Raw genomic sequence first — 19749 nt, forward strand, 5'->3', positions numbered from 1 at the left:
TTGAAAGTTTAATCCAAGGTTAATATTATAATACTGTATGTAAATGCAGAATGAAAGGATAATACCTGAGAAGAACGTGTGGGAGTCAGGTGTGCTATACGCAGCACTTAATTAAAGCATGTCAAAATAAAATAAAAGCAAAAATAATAAATGTTTAGATTTTTGTTCAATAGAGCATTTTGCATACATAACATATATATTTGACTTGATTTTTATTTGTGTTCATCCAGTCTTGCCTTTATTTTCACTTCTCAGTATTTCGTCACAACATGGCGACGCACTCAGACGCCAGGCTCGAATTAAACACTGAAAACACACAGGTACTGTACCTCAACCTGCTCACTGTTGAACATTTATTTCAGATATAATATCATTGACATGTCTAGCGCTATGAAAGACTTGCTATACGCACACGAAGGAAACCTGTCGCCATAAATGTGTGTTATTTACGAAGGAAGTAGCTTTAGCCCGCTAACCAGCAGACAAGCCAACTTAAAAGAGCACTTTCAACTTACGTTATCAAAATATCAAGGCTAAACATTGAGATTTACAACCGCGACGTGTTTTACTTATAGCCCTGACATAAAAGTGACGGTATGGATTTAGATTTTGAAACAGTTATAACGTTAAATGTGTTGAATGCACGCGCATGTGTGTGTTGGTAAATGTGGAGTTAGCGAGTTAGCCTGAGGTTTACAGATTTACTGATTTCACGATAGGATTATATTTGGTATTAATATTTTATCTGAGCTATAATACAATTAATATATAGACATTTTAAACTTTTAACACAAGGAAACTGATGAATATGAGGCTCGTTTGGCTTACCATTAGATTTAACATCAGAATTCATTATCTTCCAAATAAACAAAATAGGCAGCTAATACATTTTAGGAAATCTAAGTATGCTTGAATACTCTATTTAATATTCATAAGTGTGTGGTGTATAATGTAATGTCAGTGTTGACGCATTTTATTGCACAGATTATTAATAGGCACGTGCTTTGAATAAATGCCTCAGTGGTCTCATTTGTTCATGTCTTAACCCGTTCCCTCTCACTTATTTTGGCTTGTTCTGGTTATAATATAACTCTCTGGCTGTGGCTCAAACCCTCGTGAGCTTCTTGTCCAGGCAGCATTTCAAACGTTTGAGATGCCCCAAAATGCTGCCTATACAGGGAGCTCCCTGGGCTTTGAGACAGTCTGTTTCGCGTGTGGCTGCTCTGTCTGCAGCACGTGTTCACCTATCTTTTCCTGTATATAATGAGTTTGTTTGCACTTGGCTCTGTTTGCAATAAAAATCTTGGCTACTGTACAGTAACAGGTATCTTCATATTGGATGCAATATATGACACTTAAATCAAATTATGTGCAGTGAGTCTGTGGTTAATGTCAGTGTCAAAACTACACAATAGCTTAGCTTGGTTCACTTAATTTAAGTGTTTTTTTTTTTTTTTTTGCATTTACACCATCAGGGCGCTGAAGTCATGGAGGAAATTATCAAGGTCTGTGGCTTAGAGGCCAGAGGACTCGTTGAAGGGAGCAGTTCACCTCTGGATGTGGAGACTCCATCCCAGGAGAACGTGGAGGATTTTGCGGGGCTGGTGAGCAGTGAGGAGGAAAGAGGCGAGACGCCAGGAAGGGAGGATAGCAACCCTGACCCCCGCGATGTGGAGTTGGACCCTAACGTTGAGAAAACCAAGGACAAAAAAGCATTCGGTTGGTTTAACCATTAAAAGAATGTTTCGGGTTCAATACAGGAAATAAACAGGGCCCCATATGACTAAGACATTGTTTTTTTTTTGTTTTTTGGAAGACATTTGTTTTTAAAGTTGTGATAGGATAACTCGTTTTAACAAGTTGTTCTATGCATATTTCTTCCCTTGTTGTCATAGGCAAAGAGGTTTTGTTGCTGATGCAGGCGCTTCATACTCTAGCCACCCCAGAAGAGAAACTTGCTGCCCTTTGTAAGAAATATGCAGACCTGGTATGTATTTGTGACTAGAAAAATGATATTGCACAATAATATATTTCATAATTAATGTCCTTAGTTAGAGTTCACCCAGAAAACAAAATGTGCAATCCAAACACCCTAAGATTTATTTATTTTTCCTTCGTCAAGGACAAAAGTAGATATTTAACAGAATTTCCAAGCTGCTCTTTTTTTCATACAACAAAAAGTGAAAAGGAAATAGCTGCACAAAGTATTACACAATTCTTGTAGTATGAAATACTAAGTGACGTGCTGAGCATTTTTATTTACCGAAACAAAATTAAAGTTTTAATTTAGCTGAAAACAGAAAATAGTTACATTTGGTTAATTGTGTAATTACATTTACATGTATGCATTTGGCAGATTTTATTGTTCATGCATTCCCTGGGAATCGAACCATTACCATGGCATTGCTAGCACTAAGCTCTACTGTTTGAGCTAGACGAATCTTGTATTTGAACTTGGTATAGTGTTCATTGTGTGCATGAAATAGGCTTTGAAATAGTCAAAACCAATGATTATCTCTTTTTTTGGCTGTTTCAACCGAATATTTTCTGTTGCCGAACTTTCAGTGCATGTCTAAATACTAATGTGTCTTCCTGGGACAGCTGGAGGAGAGTCGCAGCATGCAAAAGCAGGTGAAGTTGTTGCAGAAAAAGCAGAACCAGGTGCTGAAGGAGAAGATCCACCTGCAGAGCGAACACAGCAAGGCCGTCCTGGCACGGAGCAAACTGGAGAGTCTTTGCAGGGAACTTCAGCGCCATAACAAGACCCTGAAGGTAGAGCCACCAGAGCTCATGTACGTTTGATTTTGATGTTGGCCTTAGCCTTAGATTAACCATTGTGATAGGCAAGGCAAGGTAAGTCTATTTATATAGCACATTTCATACACAGTGGCAATTCAAAGTGCTTTACAGAGAAATGGAATTAAAATAGTCATAAGAGAATCAAATAAAAAATAAATATATAGTATAACCTGAATCACCCCTATCCTGATAACAGGAGGAGAACTCTCAGCGGTTCAGGGAGTATGAGGAGCGGCGTAAGGAGGCGACACTGCACTTCCAGATGACGCTCAATGAGATTGAGGCCCAGATGGAGCAGCACAACTTGCATAACAGCAAACTACGGCAGGAGAACATGGAGCTGGCTGAGAAACTCAAGAAGCTCATTGAGCAGTATGAGCTCCGGGAGGAGGTAAGGCAACATCTGTCAAATATGTAAAATTACTGTTATGCTCTGGTTGAGTCCTTCAATTCCTCAGAGAATTATGAGGTGCAAAGTTTTCATATGTTCTGTACTTTATAAATGCTGAGGCGTTTCTTTCATTCATATTGCTTCTGAGATATGACATTTTAGTAGTCATGGCTCGCTGGGATGGTGGACATTTGACAGCCAAGAATATGTGAATATGTGTACCCCGCCTGTGAAACCCTGGCTAAAGTCACATAATCTAATTATGAGAGAGCCATAATCAAAGTAGTCATAGCCATAAAAATGACCAAAACGGGTAATTTGTGTTTATTGCTGTAAATGATAGATTATACCAAGGGCTTTGAGATACAGTACTCTATATTTCATTTATAATATTATGAATACTGAAATTAATGATTTTGTCGACACTACGTTTTATTTTGCACCAAAAAATACCGGACGTGGGCTTCTTAAATATTGATTTTAATCGTCTTTGTTGACTTTCGACGCAGAAACAACTGCTCATTCTTGTATCATTCAGTTCAGAAACGTATTGTTTACAATTATAAAGTGCAAACAGACCATAATATCAATCTGCTCGAGCAACAATCAGGTCAGTGTCGGGAAAGGCAAGAAAACTGCGACTTAAGCCGGGTTCCGATTTCTGTGTGGATTTCTTCGTGTCATCACCGAAATTTCAGGAACAGCTTATTTGTTTTCTAACTCCACCTTCTGCCTATATATCCATCTTATTTTAAAGACATTTAATGGCTGCTAAGTGTCGAAATAGTTTGGTTTTTGGATGCTGATGCGCTGGGTTTATGAATTCCCTCTCTGACAGGGCGGCCGCGGCACACGAAGCGCAAGGAACAGAACAGCTGATAGTTTAATTAATAAGGATTAATATAGGCCTACTGTTTTTTTTTAGGCTAAAAAAAGAACCCGTATTATATATTAATAAAAAAATGTCCTTCAGAAGCAAAGCTCTTGCGTCTGATGTTTTGGTTTCGGTTTGTAGCATATACGAATAGCATGAATGAATGAGAACATAAAGTGATTTATGTAAAAGAGTTAAGCGCAATGAGCCATTAAAAATTCATAATGAATCACAATCTAATCGAATTTCGAGGCAAGTAAAGATTCACAGTTATGACTAACTGTAAAAAGTTTGAGGCTGACCTATTAACTTGGCAGGGCATTAGTCCTAGATTTACTCCAAATGTTACACAATAGCCCAGAAAGAGATTAATGAGATTTTCTATGGAAGTTTTATATATATATATATATATATATATATATATATATATATATATATATATATATATATATATATATATATATATATATATATATATATATATATATATATATATATATATATATATATAATATATATATATAATATATAGGCCTATTAATGACATTTTCTACTGATATTGAATTTTACTAATTAAGTTATAGCTTACAAATCATTAGCGTGAACTGACTTGGTAAATCAAGCTCTTGTGGTACCCCCATTTGTTTCAATGTTTCACGCTTTTTGGACATGCACCTCAACATCATAATAAATAGACTGTTTTACAAAATTGGAAAAATAATTTTTCCATAAATGTGTCCTATATCACTGCAAATGGGAGAATCTTAGCTTTAATGTGGTATATGCCACATAGTCAGAATAATAATGGTTAAAATGTTTTGCAGTTTTAAACATAAGCTTGATTTTAAAATTGGAATTTCTTAAAATCATGATTTTCTGAGGCCGAAATTCAGCTAATTTTTGACATGGTCTTGCTCAGTCAATATTAAAGATATCAAGGTTATATTTTCACAGAATGTGCTTTACATTATGTAGGATGAATTTATGTATAAAAAAATGACTTTAGCTGGGTTTTCACCGGCGGGATCACATTTGCTGCTGTTTTATTTCATGGTTTTACATTATATTTGCTTAATTCTAAACATGTTCCTCAAACATGTGGTGCCCTCAGAGATGTTTTGCATGTCGAGCTCATTCCAAATGTCCAACCTCAAATGAAATCATTATGATGCAGCTGGTTCACAGAGTAAACACATAATCACATGTTTATGTATGCAGGATTATGCATGATGCACACTGCCTGTGATTTAAAGAGTTAGTTAAAATTCTGGCATTAATTACTGAACCCGTAAAACATTCGTTGATCTTCAGAACACAAATTAAGATATTTTTGATGAAATCCGAGAGCTTTCTGACCCCCCCATAGACTGCAACGTTATAACCACTTTCAAGGCCCAGAAAGGTAGTAAAGACATTTGTTAATTGTTAAAATCTAATAATATATACATCACAATATTACAGCAACTTTAAGAAATCTTAATTAATTAACTTTTGACCAGTAGTGCATATGATCACTTTATCAGGCTTTAGAGTTGATCACAAATAAAAAGAATATTTAAAAATTGGTCATGGTGTTTCAGAGTAACTGCACATTTTTTAAAGTGCTTGTTGATCTCTGGAGCGCAATGGCCAATCAGAGGTATACAAGTTAGAATCCACTCTCCGCTCGAAACACCAGAGTTTTTATTCAGTGCTGAGTCCATCTCCTTGTGAATTCTCTCATTAACAAAGACACGATGTCAGTAAGAGATTCATTATTCAGTGTAGACAACTTTACTGATTTTGTTGTGAGATCGAGAACTGAGATGAGTGGCAGATTAATGTTTGTAAAGTGAGCGCTCTTTCGTGCTTTCCAGGCTTTATAGCTATAATCCATTGAATACAAGTATTGTTGTTCATGCTGCTAAGAGGAACGACGGCCAATTACAAGCTAAGTTTTGGAAGTGACATCTACATATAAATGTGATTCACTTTCGAAATTGCAATTGACAGTGATAACTAGCACGGCACAACTTTATATATATATATAAATATATATGTTAAAATGTTTTTTTTAGAAAACTTGAAATTTAAGTTAAAGTAAATGTTTAATTGTCCACCTGACAGTAAAATGAAAATGTGAATTTTTAATAAACTTGTGGCTAAGGTTCAGGTAAATGTTTAATTGTCCATATGATTAGTGAAATAAATGTATGATTGCAAATCAATAAAAAAAATGACAACTGCAAACAACTAATGAATTGTGATAACATTTTTTAAAAAATGTATCGCAGCATATTTATTATGATGCATAAATCAAAATTTTAACAATAAAAAGTGAAATACAGTAATGTGTACAACAACAATGTGCATAGTTCTGATCTTACCATAACATAACTTATTCTTTATCATAATATAGTTAGTTTCTATTAATATCGAATGCTATATGCTTAATATGTAGCTCTGTTTGATACAATTTGTATCGGGGTCCCTGCTCCATGTCTCTATCGCCTAAGGGGTCCTTGCCCTGAAAAAGGTTGAAGACCCCCCCCCCCCCCCCCCCCCGGTCTGGAGTTTCATGACTGAACTAGATATTTGCGCAACATACCAGTGTGTTTATGATTACAATAATAAATTAAATGTATAGATGCAAGCAGCAATTAAAAGGGTTCAAGCGATGTAAGGCCTCTAAGCACATGCATAAAAAGGTATTGTTTTATTTAGCAAGACTATAACCACCTACAGTATAGATGGAATAGACCATTTACCAGCCAATACAGGCAATGTACTTAGGAAATGTATGGTTTTTAAATCGTTTTAAAGTATAGCGCTACTTATGGTCCAATCTCATTGGCTGCAGCATTTTGCATTTGAACCCCTAAAAATACTTATAATAGTTTCAGCGCTTTGTGCTTTTTTTATAAATACTGTGAATGTCTTTACCCAGCACATCGACAAGGTGTTCAAACACAAGGAACTGCAACAGCAGCTGGTGGATGCTAAACTCCAGCGGACGGCTGAGCTGATGCGAGAGGTAGAGGAGAAACAGCAGAGAGAAAGAGAGTTTGTGAGTATCCTTGTAATAATCCTAATCCTATTTCTGAGCTACGCTTAATCCTGAAGGTTTGGTACTTAAAACCAAGGAGATCTATAATATGTGGGTAAAGCTATCCTTTAGCATTCCCGTTCATGACAATGGCAGTTGCTTGGTTGGTGTGAGACCACCTGAAGTATGAGATTTGAAATCTGCCATGTTTGCTCATTGGCGCTCAGTTCTGCAGCCAGGTTTATTTGAGCCAAACACCTAAACCATAAATGGTCAATGTGGACAGCCGCCTCTCATACTGTATAGTGCACGAAACTGAACTGAGTTCTCTTCCGCATCTTTCTGCACTTGAACGGACAAATACACAAAAATGTAAAACTATTCTCGTACACACAGTCGGTTTTGTCTGCACGTAAAGTGTAGGGCTGTACCAGAATATTCAAATATTTGTTTTTCTCCCTTATGCACACTTTGCGCTTGAATATGTTTATTTTATAAAATCTGGCGAAATACAATACTCCTTTTTTTTTTTTTTTACATTTATCTTATAGCCTAGCCAACAGTTGACTAGGAATCCAACCTAGTTATATTTAATAAATATATTTGCTGCTGCTTAGCCTAAAGGCCTGTATACACCGGGATGAATATCGCGCGCTTATCGCCAGCGTTTTTTGTGACGTTTTTCGGCGCGTCTTGAGTGTTCACACCCAAGCGATTTCCACTGGCGATGCGCCGAGTGAACGTGCACATTCAGTCGATGCGCTCCCGGTACACAAGATGGTGCTGCGGCACTTTACGCTTCTGACACTCGCTTGTTACACAGAAGAAGAAGAGAGACAGTATTTGCGTGCTTGCCAAAACACACTTTTTACTAACTGGCAAGCAGCATTAGCAGCTCATCTTCTTCTTTGTCTACTTACTACTTTTCTTCGTCGTATCGATGTGTGCTCGGCAAGACCGTTTTGTGCTTGAGCGCCACCAATTCGTGTTTTACTGTCACTTTAGCAACTCCAGGCACTTGAACAAAAGCGGCGATCTCATTGGTCGGCCAGTTTTTAATGCTCCGCGTCAAAATAAAAAAACGAACCCGAGGCGTTTTTTAAAAAATTGCGCTTTTACGCCTGGCGTTTTGCGCGTCGGTGTGCAATTATTGGCACCCTTTGTTTAGTCACGAGGCGTTAAACGTCGGCGATAAACGCGTGTGAAAATCGCCCCGGTGTGAACAGGCCTTAAGTGTTCCCTGCAAGGCTGCAACGGAGTATTATCTGTCTAGAGCACACAACTACACGAGTTTATATGGAAGAAGCGCATGCCTGAGCTTGCATTTTGGGTTAAGCTGCGTTGGTTTGACATTGGGGAAAATAGAATAATAGAATCAAAATGTATTAGCCTTTTTACCCGTTAGGGATGTGACGGTGAGAGAATTTCTCATTAAAATGCTGCACTGTGCAGCCGTGAAAGATTGAAAGTGCGGCCGTGCACATTTTAGTTTCGGTTTTGAATTAGCGCCAATTCGGCTGCGGGTTGCTTGAATGGTGGGTTCATTAGCCTATTATTATTAAATGAAAAACACAAAAACAAAACAGTACAATGACAAACTCCCTTAAAGGGATAGTTCACCCAAAAATGAAAATTCTACTCACCCTCAAGTTGTTCCAAACCTCTATGAGTTTCTTTGTTCTGCTGAACACAAGAAGATATTTTGAAGAATGTTTGTAATCAAGCAGATAGAGCAACTATTGACTACCATAGTAGGGGAAAAAATACTATGGTAGTCAATGGTTTCTTGGATCTGCTTGGTTACAAACATTCTTCAAAATATCTTCTTTTGTGTTCAGCAGAACAAAGTAACTCATACAGGTTTGGAACAACTTGAGGGTGAGTAAAATGATGACAGAATGTTCATTTTTGGGTGAACTATCCCTTTAAATAGGCGCTTTTACATTTCGCTTTGAAAGCAAATCTTCATTCAGATCATCACTCTCGTGATGAATGACATCTGACTCTCCTTCGGCTCACACTGCATGTTCAGTTTTTTATTCTCTACCTGAACTAAATGATTTTTTACTACTATAAAATATCAAAACGACGGTGGGCGTGGTGCCGCGATGGGCAAGTGATGTAACCTGTGTTATGCCTGAACACTGACTATCACAGCAAGCCTATATTGCCCGTTATTATCACTCTAAATTAATCTACTGCTAAATATAGGAGCTTGTTACTGGGACGTAACAGACCTGCGTGTTTTGTATCAGTAGTGGCGTGTTCGTTCTCGGAGCATATAAGCCTTCTCCAGATTCCTGCCTTTATTAGAGAGAAGAATATGTTCAGCCCCCTCCCTCAGAAGCTTCGAATATTCGGTGTTGATCACTACCACGGCTTCGAAGCTCAAAAAATGGTATTCGGACCAGCCCTAGTAAAGTGACACCAGCCTAAATTCCTGCTGCCATCTCTATAATAAAGTTAATCAAAAGACAGAGACAATTCACTCGCTGTTCTTCACTGAATAACTGTTGTAACTATATTTGTAATGTATATTTTATTTATAAAGTGCAGTGTTTCTGTACCTGAAAATCTTAAAACTGTTTATTTCAATCGTATAATTATTCAGTATTTATTTGTGCGATTGCTAATTTTTTTATTTGTTCTTTTGTGTTTACTTGTTTTTAACTAATATAAATGTCAAGCATTATTAGACTAGTTGTTTTTGCTATGGTATTTTTAAACCAAAGGCAAATGTTCCTTTTGTAAGTGTTCTTAGCCTGTTGATTGCAGTTCATGGTATTGCAATAAGACTTAGAATAAATGTGAATATCAGTTTTTTTTTTAACTTATTGGAATCGGAATCAATAAGCAGAATCGGAATCGTTAAAATTCAAATGATACCCAACCCTACAAAACACTCTAGACTGCATGAAAATTGTCATCATAATACTGATTGGTTGATCTATATTCTCTGTTCAGCTTCTGAAGGATGCAACTGAGTCGAGACATAAATGTGAGTTGATGAAGGAGCAGGAGCATCAGTTAAAGCAGCAGCTCACTCTGTACATGGACAAGTTTGAGGAGTTTCAGACCACCCTCGCTAAAAGCAACGAGGTCTTCACCACCTTCCGACAGGAGATGGAGAAAGTGAGTGTGCAGGAAGTGTGTCCAGCAGAAGTCTCTTATGCTCCCCAAGGCTGCATTTATTTGATCAAAAATACAGTAAAAACAGTAACATTGTCAGATAGTATTATAATTTAAAATAATTATTTTCTATTTCTAATATATTTTAAAAATGTGCTTTATTCCTGTTATTGCAAAGCTGAATTTTCAGCATCATTACTCTTCAGTGTCACATGATCCTTCAGAAACCATTCTAATATGATGATTTTGTGATCAAGAAACATTTCGTATTATTATCAGCGTTGAAAACAGTTGAGCTACCTAATATTTTTGTGGAAACTGGTACATTTAATTTGTTTCTACGTTTTAAGCTTTCGGACAGTGAAATGATCAGTTCTGATTGTTTGAAAGACAATTAAAGAAAAGCTTGAAGAATATGATGTTTTAATCCTCTGTATGGAAAGGCGTGTTTTTCATGACAATTTAATTTTCTGTGACTGATCAGATGACAAAGAAGATCAAGAAGCTGGAGAAGGAGACCACGCTATGGAGGACCAAATGGGAGACTAACAACCACACTCTACTGCAGATGGCAGAAGAGGTGAGAGGAATAATAGAACTTGTGTTTTTAAAGCACACAGCGTTTACTAAAGTCATATTTCTAAATTCTTTTAGAAATTTAAGTTTGTAACAAAGGTTTGTGTTCAGCGAAAGAGGAGGCAGGAACCGGTGAACATTAAACTTAAGTTTATTAATAAAATAAAGAACAAAATGGGCCGCTGCCGCATAAACTAAAATAAAGCACCAACATAAAGTCCTGGGGCCTCATTTATAAAACTTTGCGTAGGATTTGCGTCAGAAGTGGCGTACGGATGAAACATAGGACGTGCGTACGCACAGAAATATTCGGATTTATAAAACCGTGCGCACGCACATCCTACGCAGTTTTCCCTTAATAAATCACAATCAATTCTAAATGTAGCGCAGCTTTTGCGGCTTCATGTCACGCCCATAGTTGCCCATAAATAGTCCGTGAAACGCCCACAAGTTAATATTCATCGATTGCGAAATCATGGCAAATACAGAGAGGAAATCAAAAAAACGTAACTTCACTCAATGTGAAGTAGAAGTTCTCGTTGGCGAGGTGGAAAAGAGGAGAAAAATATTTTTTGGAGGGCACAGTGTGGGCATTACTAATGCCAAAAAGGCACTTGAGTGGCAAAAGGTTGCAGACGCCATAAATGCTGTAGCCTCACAACCTCGGAACGTGGCCGAAAAAAAAAAGAAATGGTCTGACATCAAAGTCGAGGCAAAAAAGCGTCTAGCGCTCCATCGCCAGAGTGCCACGGGTGGGGGAAAGGGGACACCGGAGCTGACCCCTCTTGATGAGAGACTGCCGGCAGTTATTGGGGAATCCCTATTAATCCCTATCCATATTATCTACGTGGAAATGGGAAATAGTTCAGTGCAAATGTCATTTCTTGCAGCTTTCTGAATGGTTGAGACATGCGTCATATGTTATTTTATCGAAAATAAAACAAACTAAAGGCATTTGCATGAATACCATGATTCCGTAGCTGATGAAGAAATGTTTACTATGAAAACAACTTTCCCCAGTGGACAATTAATACATCTATCTATCTATCTATCTATCTATATTTCTCCCTAATTATCTATCTATCTGTCTATCTAATTGCATCTATATCTGCTCCGCCAGACGGACACATTGACGAGAATATCAGTTTTGTACATTATTTCGTTCTGTTTACCGTATTATTTATGAGGATGAATTGCATAACATGCCAATATTGTTGCAGAACATATTTCACTTTTTTTTCTTTTTTTTTTGGCATTTCTGTTGTAATTTTCGTTTGATTTTGTTTTTTACACTGCAGATCGATCAAACGGGTGTTTGTGTAGGCTGTTAATTGTAATACTTGCTTTGTGAAGTCTTATGAGAGGCAGTATTGCCATTTCTTTTACACAAAGGTCTACAGTTTCACACACTTTCACGTGTTTCTTCCATCTGCCGACGGTGTCGCCATTTCTCATTTCACCCATTTTTGTGCGTACGCCTGGGTCAGAGCTTGCCCAACCTGCTCGCGAGTAGGCTTATTTCATGTTAACAGGATTATATTGCATCTTGAGGTGAAACTTAAAATCTGTCCCAGCCACTGCTACTTTATTACAAGAGTTCCTTACTGAACCAGGGGCAATACAATTTTTTTATAATAACAATAATAATATAAAAATGTATTTGAAAATAATATTATAATGTTGTGTATAATACTATAGACACAGCCACTTGATTTTGAGAGATTTATTTTTGATAGAATAGTTACTTTATAATGTTATCGCAGTCTTACACACATACTGTACAGTTACTCTGAGCCACACATTAATTTGAGTGATGACGGTCGGATATTATGGGAGTGGCTTGATGCGGCGCAGGAGATGCAGAGAACTTGATCTTGACCCTTAAGAAACAAATGAATGCTGTCACGTGACAAATCTGCTTCAAATTGAATTAAAAATTAAATTAATTGCTGATTACAACATTGAAATAAAAATGTAAAGGGGGTACAAATACTATAGCCTGACGTTGTCATACTCAATTCTGGTCAGAATATGAGTCTGGTACCGCTCCATTGGGCTGTGATTATGGGGCGTTTCAACCGAACCAGGAAAGACCTCAATTGGATAGACCTACAACCAATCAGAGCAACGGAGCGACGCATAACATTAGTTGTCAAATGTCAACAGAACTCAACTGCACACAGTGTTGCCAAGTCCACGGTTTTGCCACGGGCTGTTTTTCCATGTCCGCGGGTTGAAGCGACCCCAATTATGTGATATTTAGACCCAGGAACCCAGGCAACCCAGCCAAAAAACACATATTTTACCCCCCAAACGCCTTTTTTTCCGGAGAACCCCCCCCACGGAAAGCTATTGGGCTAGTTTTGAGTAGCAATTGGTCGGGTTTTGTTGTGAATACTTGGCAACCCTGTGCACGCGCGCTGGAAGAAGTAAGTGGAAACGATGTTTGCCAGTGTTGTAAAAAATAATTTAAGGATACACAGAGTTTACTTACCAACACGATCATTTCTGAGAGAAATAGTGAAGGTGAATGCATATACGAACAAGTTCTCCGTTTAGGATTAGAACAAACTCAACCCAAGCGCTCTTTGGTGACGTGGATGATTACGTTACTATTTATCATCTGTCCATCATCGTCTAAAGCCCGCCCTGACAATTTGATTGGTCTGAACAGCTTCTGTTCGGGCATAGTTGCTCCCCAACGGCTCGAGTCCAGACCGAACTGCTGACCTCAAATGATGTGGGCGGGGCTAAGTTCGGCTGGCATCCAGGCTACAAATACTATAAAATCGTGAATATAAATAATTGTGAAACATGTTTAAAAAAAACATTTATCTATTATAACGTTTATGTTGGTTTGGTCGTTTGGCTGGTTGCTTATAAAGGTCCAGAAATTCGTGGGGTTTTTTTGTGTAATTTGTTTGAAGAACCAAATTAGCCAGAGATCAGTTATCCCGATTAAAAGATCTGGGATCTGTCAAATCATCTCAGATGTATTAAGCGAGGTATGAAGAACGGACCCCTGCTTGCCACAAATTTGTAGAACAAAACGTGAATGTTTCCTCAATATTTTACAATATTCTACAAGTCATTTTAATTACAGACTCAATTGAAAACTTCCTGAGTGAACTGATGGCACAAACATGCTAATTCTCTTCCTGGTTTTAAGACTATGAACTGAACGGCTGTAGTAAACACAATGTCTTGACCACTATTGAAATTATTATTACAATTTAAATTAACATGACATTTGTTCCTGTGATGGTAAAGCCGAATTTATCATCATAACTCCAGTCTTCAGTGTCACATGATCCTTCATCTTGATGATTTGGTGCTCAAGATTCACTTCTTCTTCCTCCTCCTCATCTTCTTCCTCCTGCTCCTGTTCTTCTTCTTCTTCTTCTACTCCTGTTCTCCTTCTTCTGTTCTTCTTATTCCTCCTCCTTTTTCTTCTTCTTCTTCCTCCTCCTGTTTCTTCTTCTTCTTTGTCCTCCTCCTGTTGTTGTTGTTCTTAGTCGTCCTCCTCCTGTTCTTCTTCCTCCTCTGGTTCTTCTCCTCTTCTTCCTTCTTCCTCCTCATGTTCTTCTTCCTCCTCCTCCTCCTCATGTTCTTCTTCTTCCTCTTCCTCCTGCTCTTCTTCTCCTCTTCTTCTTCCTCCTCCTGCTCTTCTCCTTTTCTTCTTCTTCTTCCTCCTGTTCTTTTTCTTCTTTCTCCTCTTCTTTTTCTTCTTTTCTTTCTCTTCTTCTTCTTCTTCTTCTTCTTCATCCTGCTCTTCTTCTCCTGTTCTTCTTCCCCTGTTCTTTTTCTTCTTCTTCTTCCTCCTCTTCCTTCTTCCTCCTTCTCCTCATGTTCTTCTTCTTCCTCCTGCTCTTCTTCTCCTGTTTGTTCTTCTTCTTCTTCTTCTTCTTCTTCTTCCTCCTGTTCTTCTTCTACTGTTCTTCTTCTTCTTCCTCCTGTTCTTCTTCCTACTGTTCTTCTTCTTCTTCTTCTTCTTCCTCCTGTTCTTCTTCTACTGTTCTTCTTCTTCTTCTTCCTCCTGTTCTTCTTCTACTGTTCTTCTTCTTCTTCCTCCTGTTCTTCTTCTACTCTTCTTCTTCTTCTTCCTCCTGTTCTTCTTCTACTGTTCTTCTTCTTCTTCTTCCTCCTGTTCTTCTACTGTTCTTCTTCTTCTTCCTCCTGTTCTTCTACTGTTATTCTTCTTCTTCCTCCTGCTCTTCTACTGTTCTTCTTCTTCTTCTTCTTCTTCTTCTTCTTCTTCTTCTTCCTCCTGTTCTTCTTCTTCTTCTTCTTCTTCTTCTTCTTCTTCCTCCTGTTCTTCTTCTTCTTCTTCTTCTTCTTCTTCTTCTTCTTCCTCCTGTTCTTCTTCTTCTTCTTCTTCTTCTTCTTCTTCTTCTTCTTCTTCTTCCTCCTGTTCTTCTTCTTCTTCTTCTTCTTCTTCTTCTTCTTCCTCCTGTTCTTCTTCTTCTTCTTCTTCTTCTTCTTCTTCTTCCTCCTGTTCTTCTTCTTCTTCTTCTTCTTCTTCTTCTTCTTCCTCCTGTTCTTCTTCTTCTTCTTCCTCCTGTTCTTCTTCTACTGTTCTTCTTCTTCTTCCTCCTGTTCTTCTTCTACTCTTCTTCTTCTTCTTCCTCCTGTTCTTCTACTGTTCTTCTTCTTCTTCTTCCTCCTGTTCTTCTACTGTTCTTCTTCTTCTTCCTCCTGTTCTTCTACTGTTCTTCTTCTTCTTCCTCCTGCTCTTCTACTGTTCTTCTTCTTCTTCTTCTTCTTCTTCTTCTTCTTCTTCTTCTTCTTCTTCTTCTTCTTCCTCCTCTTCTTCTTCTTCTTCTTCCTCCTGTTCTTCTTCTTCTTCTTCCTCCTGTTCTTCTTCTACTGTTCTTCTTCTTCTTCTTCCTCCTGTTCTTCTACTGTTCTTCTTCTTCTTCCTCCTGTTCTTCTACTGTTATTCTTCTTCTTCCTCCTGCTCTTCTACTGTTCTTCTTCTTCTTCTTCTTCTTCTTCTTCTTCCTCCTGTTCTTCTTCTTCTTCTTCCTCCTGTTCTTCTTCTACTGTTCTTCTTCTTCTTCTTCCTCCTGTTCTTCTACTGTTCTTCTTCTTCTTCCTCCTGTTCTTCTACTGTTATTCTTCTTCTTCCTCCTGCTCTTCTACTGTTCTTCTTCTTCTTCTTCTTCTTCTTCTTCTTCTTCTTCTTCCTCCTGTTCTTCTTCTTCTTCCTCCTGTTCTTCTTCTTCTTCTTCTTCTTCTTCTTCTTCCTCCTGTTCTTCTTCTTCTTCTTCCTCCTGTTCTTCTTCTACTGTTCTTCTTCTTCTTCCTGTTCTTCTTCTACTGTTCTTCTTCTTCTTCTTCCTCCTGTTCTTCTTCTACTGTTCTTCTTCTTCTTCCTCCTGCTCTTCTCCTGTTGTTCTTCTTCTTCCTCCTGCTCTTCTACTGTTCTTCTTCTTCTTCTTCCTCCTGTTCTTCTTCTACTGTTCTTCTTCTTCTTCTTCCTCCTGTTCTTCTTCTACTGTTCTTCTTCTTCTTCTTCCTCCTGTTCTTCTTCTTCTACTGTTCTTCTTCTTCTTATTCCTCCTGTTCTTCTACTGTTATTCTTCTTCTTCTTCCTCCTGCTATTCTTCTCCTGTTCTTCTTCTTCTTCTTCTTCCTCCTGTTCTTCTTCTTCTTCTTCCTCCTGTTCTTCTTCTTCTTCTTCCTCCTGTTCTTCTTCTACTGTTCTTCTTCTTCCTCCTGTTCTTCTTCTACTGTTCTTCTTCTTCTTCTTCCTCCTGTTCTTCTACTGTTATTCTTCTTCTTCTTCCTCCTGCTATTCTTCTCCTGTTCTTCTTCTTCTTCTTTCTCCTGTTCTTTTTCTTCTTTCTCTTCTTCTTCTTCCTCCTCCTGCTCCTGTTCTTCTTCTTATTATTATTATTATTATTATAAATAAATATAAATAATTTATTTGATCTTTCGCAACATTATAAATGTTTACTGTCACTTTTGATCAATTTAATGTGCCCTTACTAATTAAAAGTGACCTCAAACTTTTGAATATTTAAGAATCTATTTTCAACTTGCTACTTTCATTTGTCTCGTAGAAAACAGTGCGAGACAAGAATTACAAGGCCCTCCAAGGCAAACTGGACCGTCTGGAGAAGCTTTGCAGGGCCCTGCAGAGAGAACGTAACGACCTGAACCAGAAACTCCGGGCCCTTCAGGGCCCAGCAAAAGATCCTGAGGAGGAAGGGACAGGGCCTCCTGACCCTCAGCCACAGGGGCTCTCCAGCCAGACCTCCAACCCAGAGATGGAGAGAGAAGTGGAGGGAGAGATGGATGGTTTGGTGCCTGAAACAGAGAATCTTGGGCTTCAGCCTGAGGAATTAGGCACCACATCGTCCAGACAACTCATTGACGACTGAGTCTGGCCTTCCGGTGGCCTTTCTTTTCTTTTTTTTGTGGAGGTATATATTTTTGTCTAACAATTATTATCATAAAATTTGTGAGAAAAAAAAGCAGGACATTAGTGAAGACGCTAACTGCTCTATACGTTGGTAATTCGCTTTGTGGCGAGCACTTTTTACTCCCTGTTTTCTATTACATTGTATTTTCGTAGGAAATGGTCATGTGGTCCAATACGGCCACCAATGCAGCTTTGTTTTGTATGTTTTTTTCTTTTCTCTCCCCAAACCCCCGCCCCTTTCTGTTTTCAGCCCTTCCCTGTTTAGCTGTGCTGTGGTTGCACGTTTTTCGTTTCTCTTTAATAAACTGTAGCTCTTCGCTCTGACCTCTAGAATCTGAATAAATCATTTTGGATGCATATAATGTTTAATAATGCTATTTTAAAATAACCGTACATAGTCAACTAGCCAGTCCAGCTCTAGATGACCAGATAACCTTAAGGCTGGAGAAACAGGGCATTAATAACAGAGTAGAGAAATAGGTTAACACACACTCACCTACTCATTGGCACTTTGAGTCAGAGCCAAGACTTGTCCATAACAAGTCCCGCTTCTATTGCTTATTAAAATGGACATGAAATGGACTTTAAAGGAAGATACATGTCTTATAACTAAGAGAGGGGTCAATACTTCTCACTGCTTGTAACTGGTTTTCATATGAGAATCTGAGGGCTAGTTTGGCTTTGAAAAAGGCTGCTACATCTCCAACAATTATGTGAAATACTAGGACAGGGTCAAACAGTCTTACTGACTTTTTTTTGTTGCATGACAGATGAAGAGAAATGCATCTTTACCAACAGAAAACTCCTATTAATGATGGCAAAATGCCATGTGCATTTATATTACATTAAAATTCACTTCAACTTTGCAACCCCATTTAATTAAGAAACAGGGTAGTTTGTTGAATCAGGGTATCCAAACCACTTTAAGCCAGCAGAATTTTCCCCCCTCAAAATATACAATTGATCACGTAATTTTTTTTGTTACATTCATTTTGGTTGATTTTTTTTTTTAAAAATCTTATTTTCCAAAAATCTCTCCTTAATACTTCCGATTTTTTTAATAATAATAGCATATTGTTCGCTGAAAGAGTGAGATTAGGTGAGAATCTCCTTTGTTTGGTTTGTTTTATTATCCTGATTCTGCTGTTGATTATTCCTAATGACAGCTATTGTTTTAATGGGAATTTTTCACCCAAATGTCATCATTTACTCACCCTCATGTCTGTCTAAACCGGTATCACATTTATTTTTTCTGTTACGATATGGACAAACTGTGTTTTGTCCATGTAATGAAAGTCAATGAAGGGTGAGAAAATTCCGTAATTAAATTTTTAGGGGTGAATTCCCCGCCCCCATAACCTCCCCCAATTTTTCACACTTTAACTGCACGCAAAACTTCTCTGTTTAAAAGGGGCCTTGACGTATTTGATACTGGATATGCTGAATGTGATCCTTTTTTTTTTTGGACTTTGTAATGATCAACAATAAAATGTCTAATTCAGATCTTTACATTCAGTGCTAAAATGTTCTGAAGAGCTGCAAACATTCTCAATATTGCTAATGTGAGAACTGAACTGATGAATGTAGAAGTTGCCAATTCCATGTCTAAACCAATAGCCTCACAGCCCTTTAAGATCTGGGTTGTGTTTCTCAAAAACATTGTGAGCTAAATTGGTTTGTGACAATGGTTCTACGATCTATTTAAGCTTACGATGCTTTTGGGAAACGCAGCACTGGTCATTATGATGTCGAGGACACAGGGTCTAGAAACACTTGCCTCTTTAGGTCCATTATAATATCTGGTTCTGTTCATGTCCTGATATGAACCTCTCACACTGGCCAGTACATTCCTCAACACACAATCCAATAAAACATTCAGCGTTTTCATTGTGTATTGAACATAATCGATTTTCCACTTATCACATAAACCAGAAATGGTGTGTTTTTGAATGTGAATGTTTAACTTGCCAAACTGTAGATCTTCACCAGCTTCCATCACTTCTGCTAGTGTTCTCTATTGTTTCATTGTCTAATAACCTCAAATTTTGGATGTTGATTTTTTGTTTATTACAAAAACATCTCCACACTTGATTTTTGTGGATTTCCTCTATAGAAGTTTCACTTCACTGTTAATTTTTTTTTTTTTATCTACAGATGAGCAATTGTTTTGATGCATTCATATGTAATTAGGGTCATGCTCATTCTAAATTTGTGGAGATGTTGATACTGTCATTTGTATCTTTTTTCTTTTTGTGTGGCAATGCCCCGGTTTGATTCTCAGGTTATGCAAGAAATCTACCTCTTCAGGTAAGACGTACTGTGAAAGATGCTCAAGAGAGCTTTTCTTTCTCCCCCAGCTCAGCCTGCGACCCCTCTTGAGATTGTACAATGTTCTTGTAGTTCTGTCTTGCTTTTCAATAAAACATTTTGTAGAATTTCCCTTAATGTCGTGGTTTGTTTCACCTCATCTTCACGCGCCCGGACACAAGTAGTACTAGAACTAGCATTCACACAAAATGCATAGCTGC

The 19749-nt window shown here is 37.9% G+C and overlaps 2 protein-coding genes across 4 annotated transcripts in view; one reads left to right on the top strand and one right to left on the bottom strand.

Moving 5' to 3' along the window:
* The window catches only part of hap1 (huntingtin associated protein 1), a 233793-nt gene that overhangs the window by 18305 nt on the left and 195739 nt on the right, over positions 1 to 19749 (bottom strand). The window lies entirely within an intron of this gene.
* Positions 54 to 19660, top strand: txlng (taxilin gamma). Of its 2 annotated transcripts, none has more exons than XM_079845106.1 (10): positions 54 to 89; positions 256 to 320; positions 1476 to 1719; positions 1896 to 1987; positions 2602 to 2772; positions 2996 to 3190; positions 6991 to 7110; positions 10054 to 10221; positions 10703 to 10798; positions 16860 to 19660. In XM_079845106.1, the coding sequence occupies exons 2-10, from the start codon at positions 270 to 272 to the stop codon at positions 17178 to 17180; spliced, it is 1458 nt and encodes a 485-aa protein (XP_079701232.1). In that variant the 5' UTR covers positions 54 to 89; positions 256 to 269; the 3' UTR covers positions 17181 to 19660. The 2 variants fall into 2 exon arrangements, 1 of the variants encoding a protein (XP_079701232.1); XR_013818612.1 differs by lacking the exon at positions 54 to 89 and having other exon boundaries at positions 175 to 320; positions 16860 to 19272; positions 19439 to 19660.

This window comes from Gobio gobio (assembly GCF_949357685.1).
Source record: "Gobio gobio genome assembly, chromosome: 19".
Classification (NCBI taxonomy): domain Eukaryota; kingdom Metazoa; phylum Chordata; class Actinopteri; order Cypriniformes; family Gobionidae; genus Gobio; species Gobio gobio.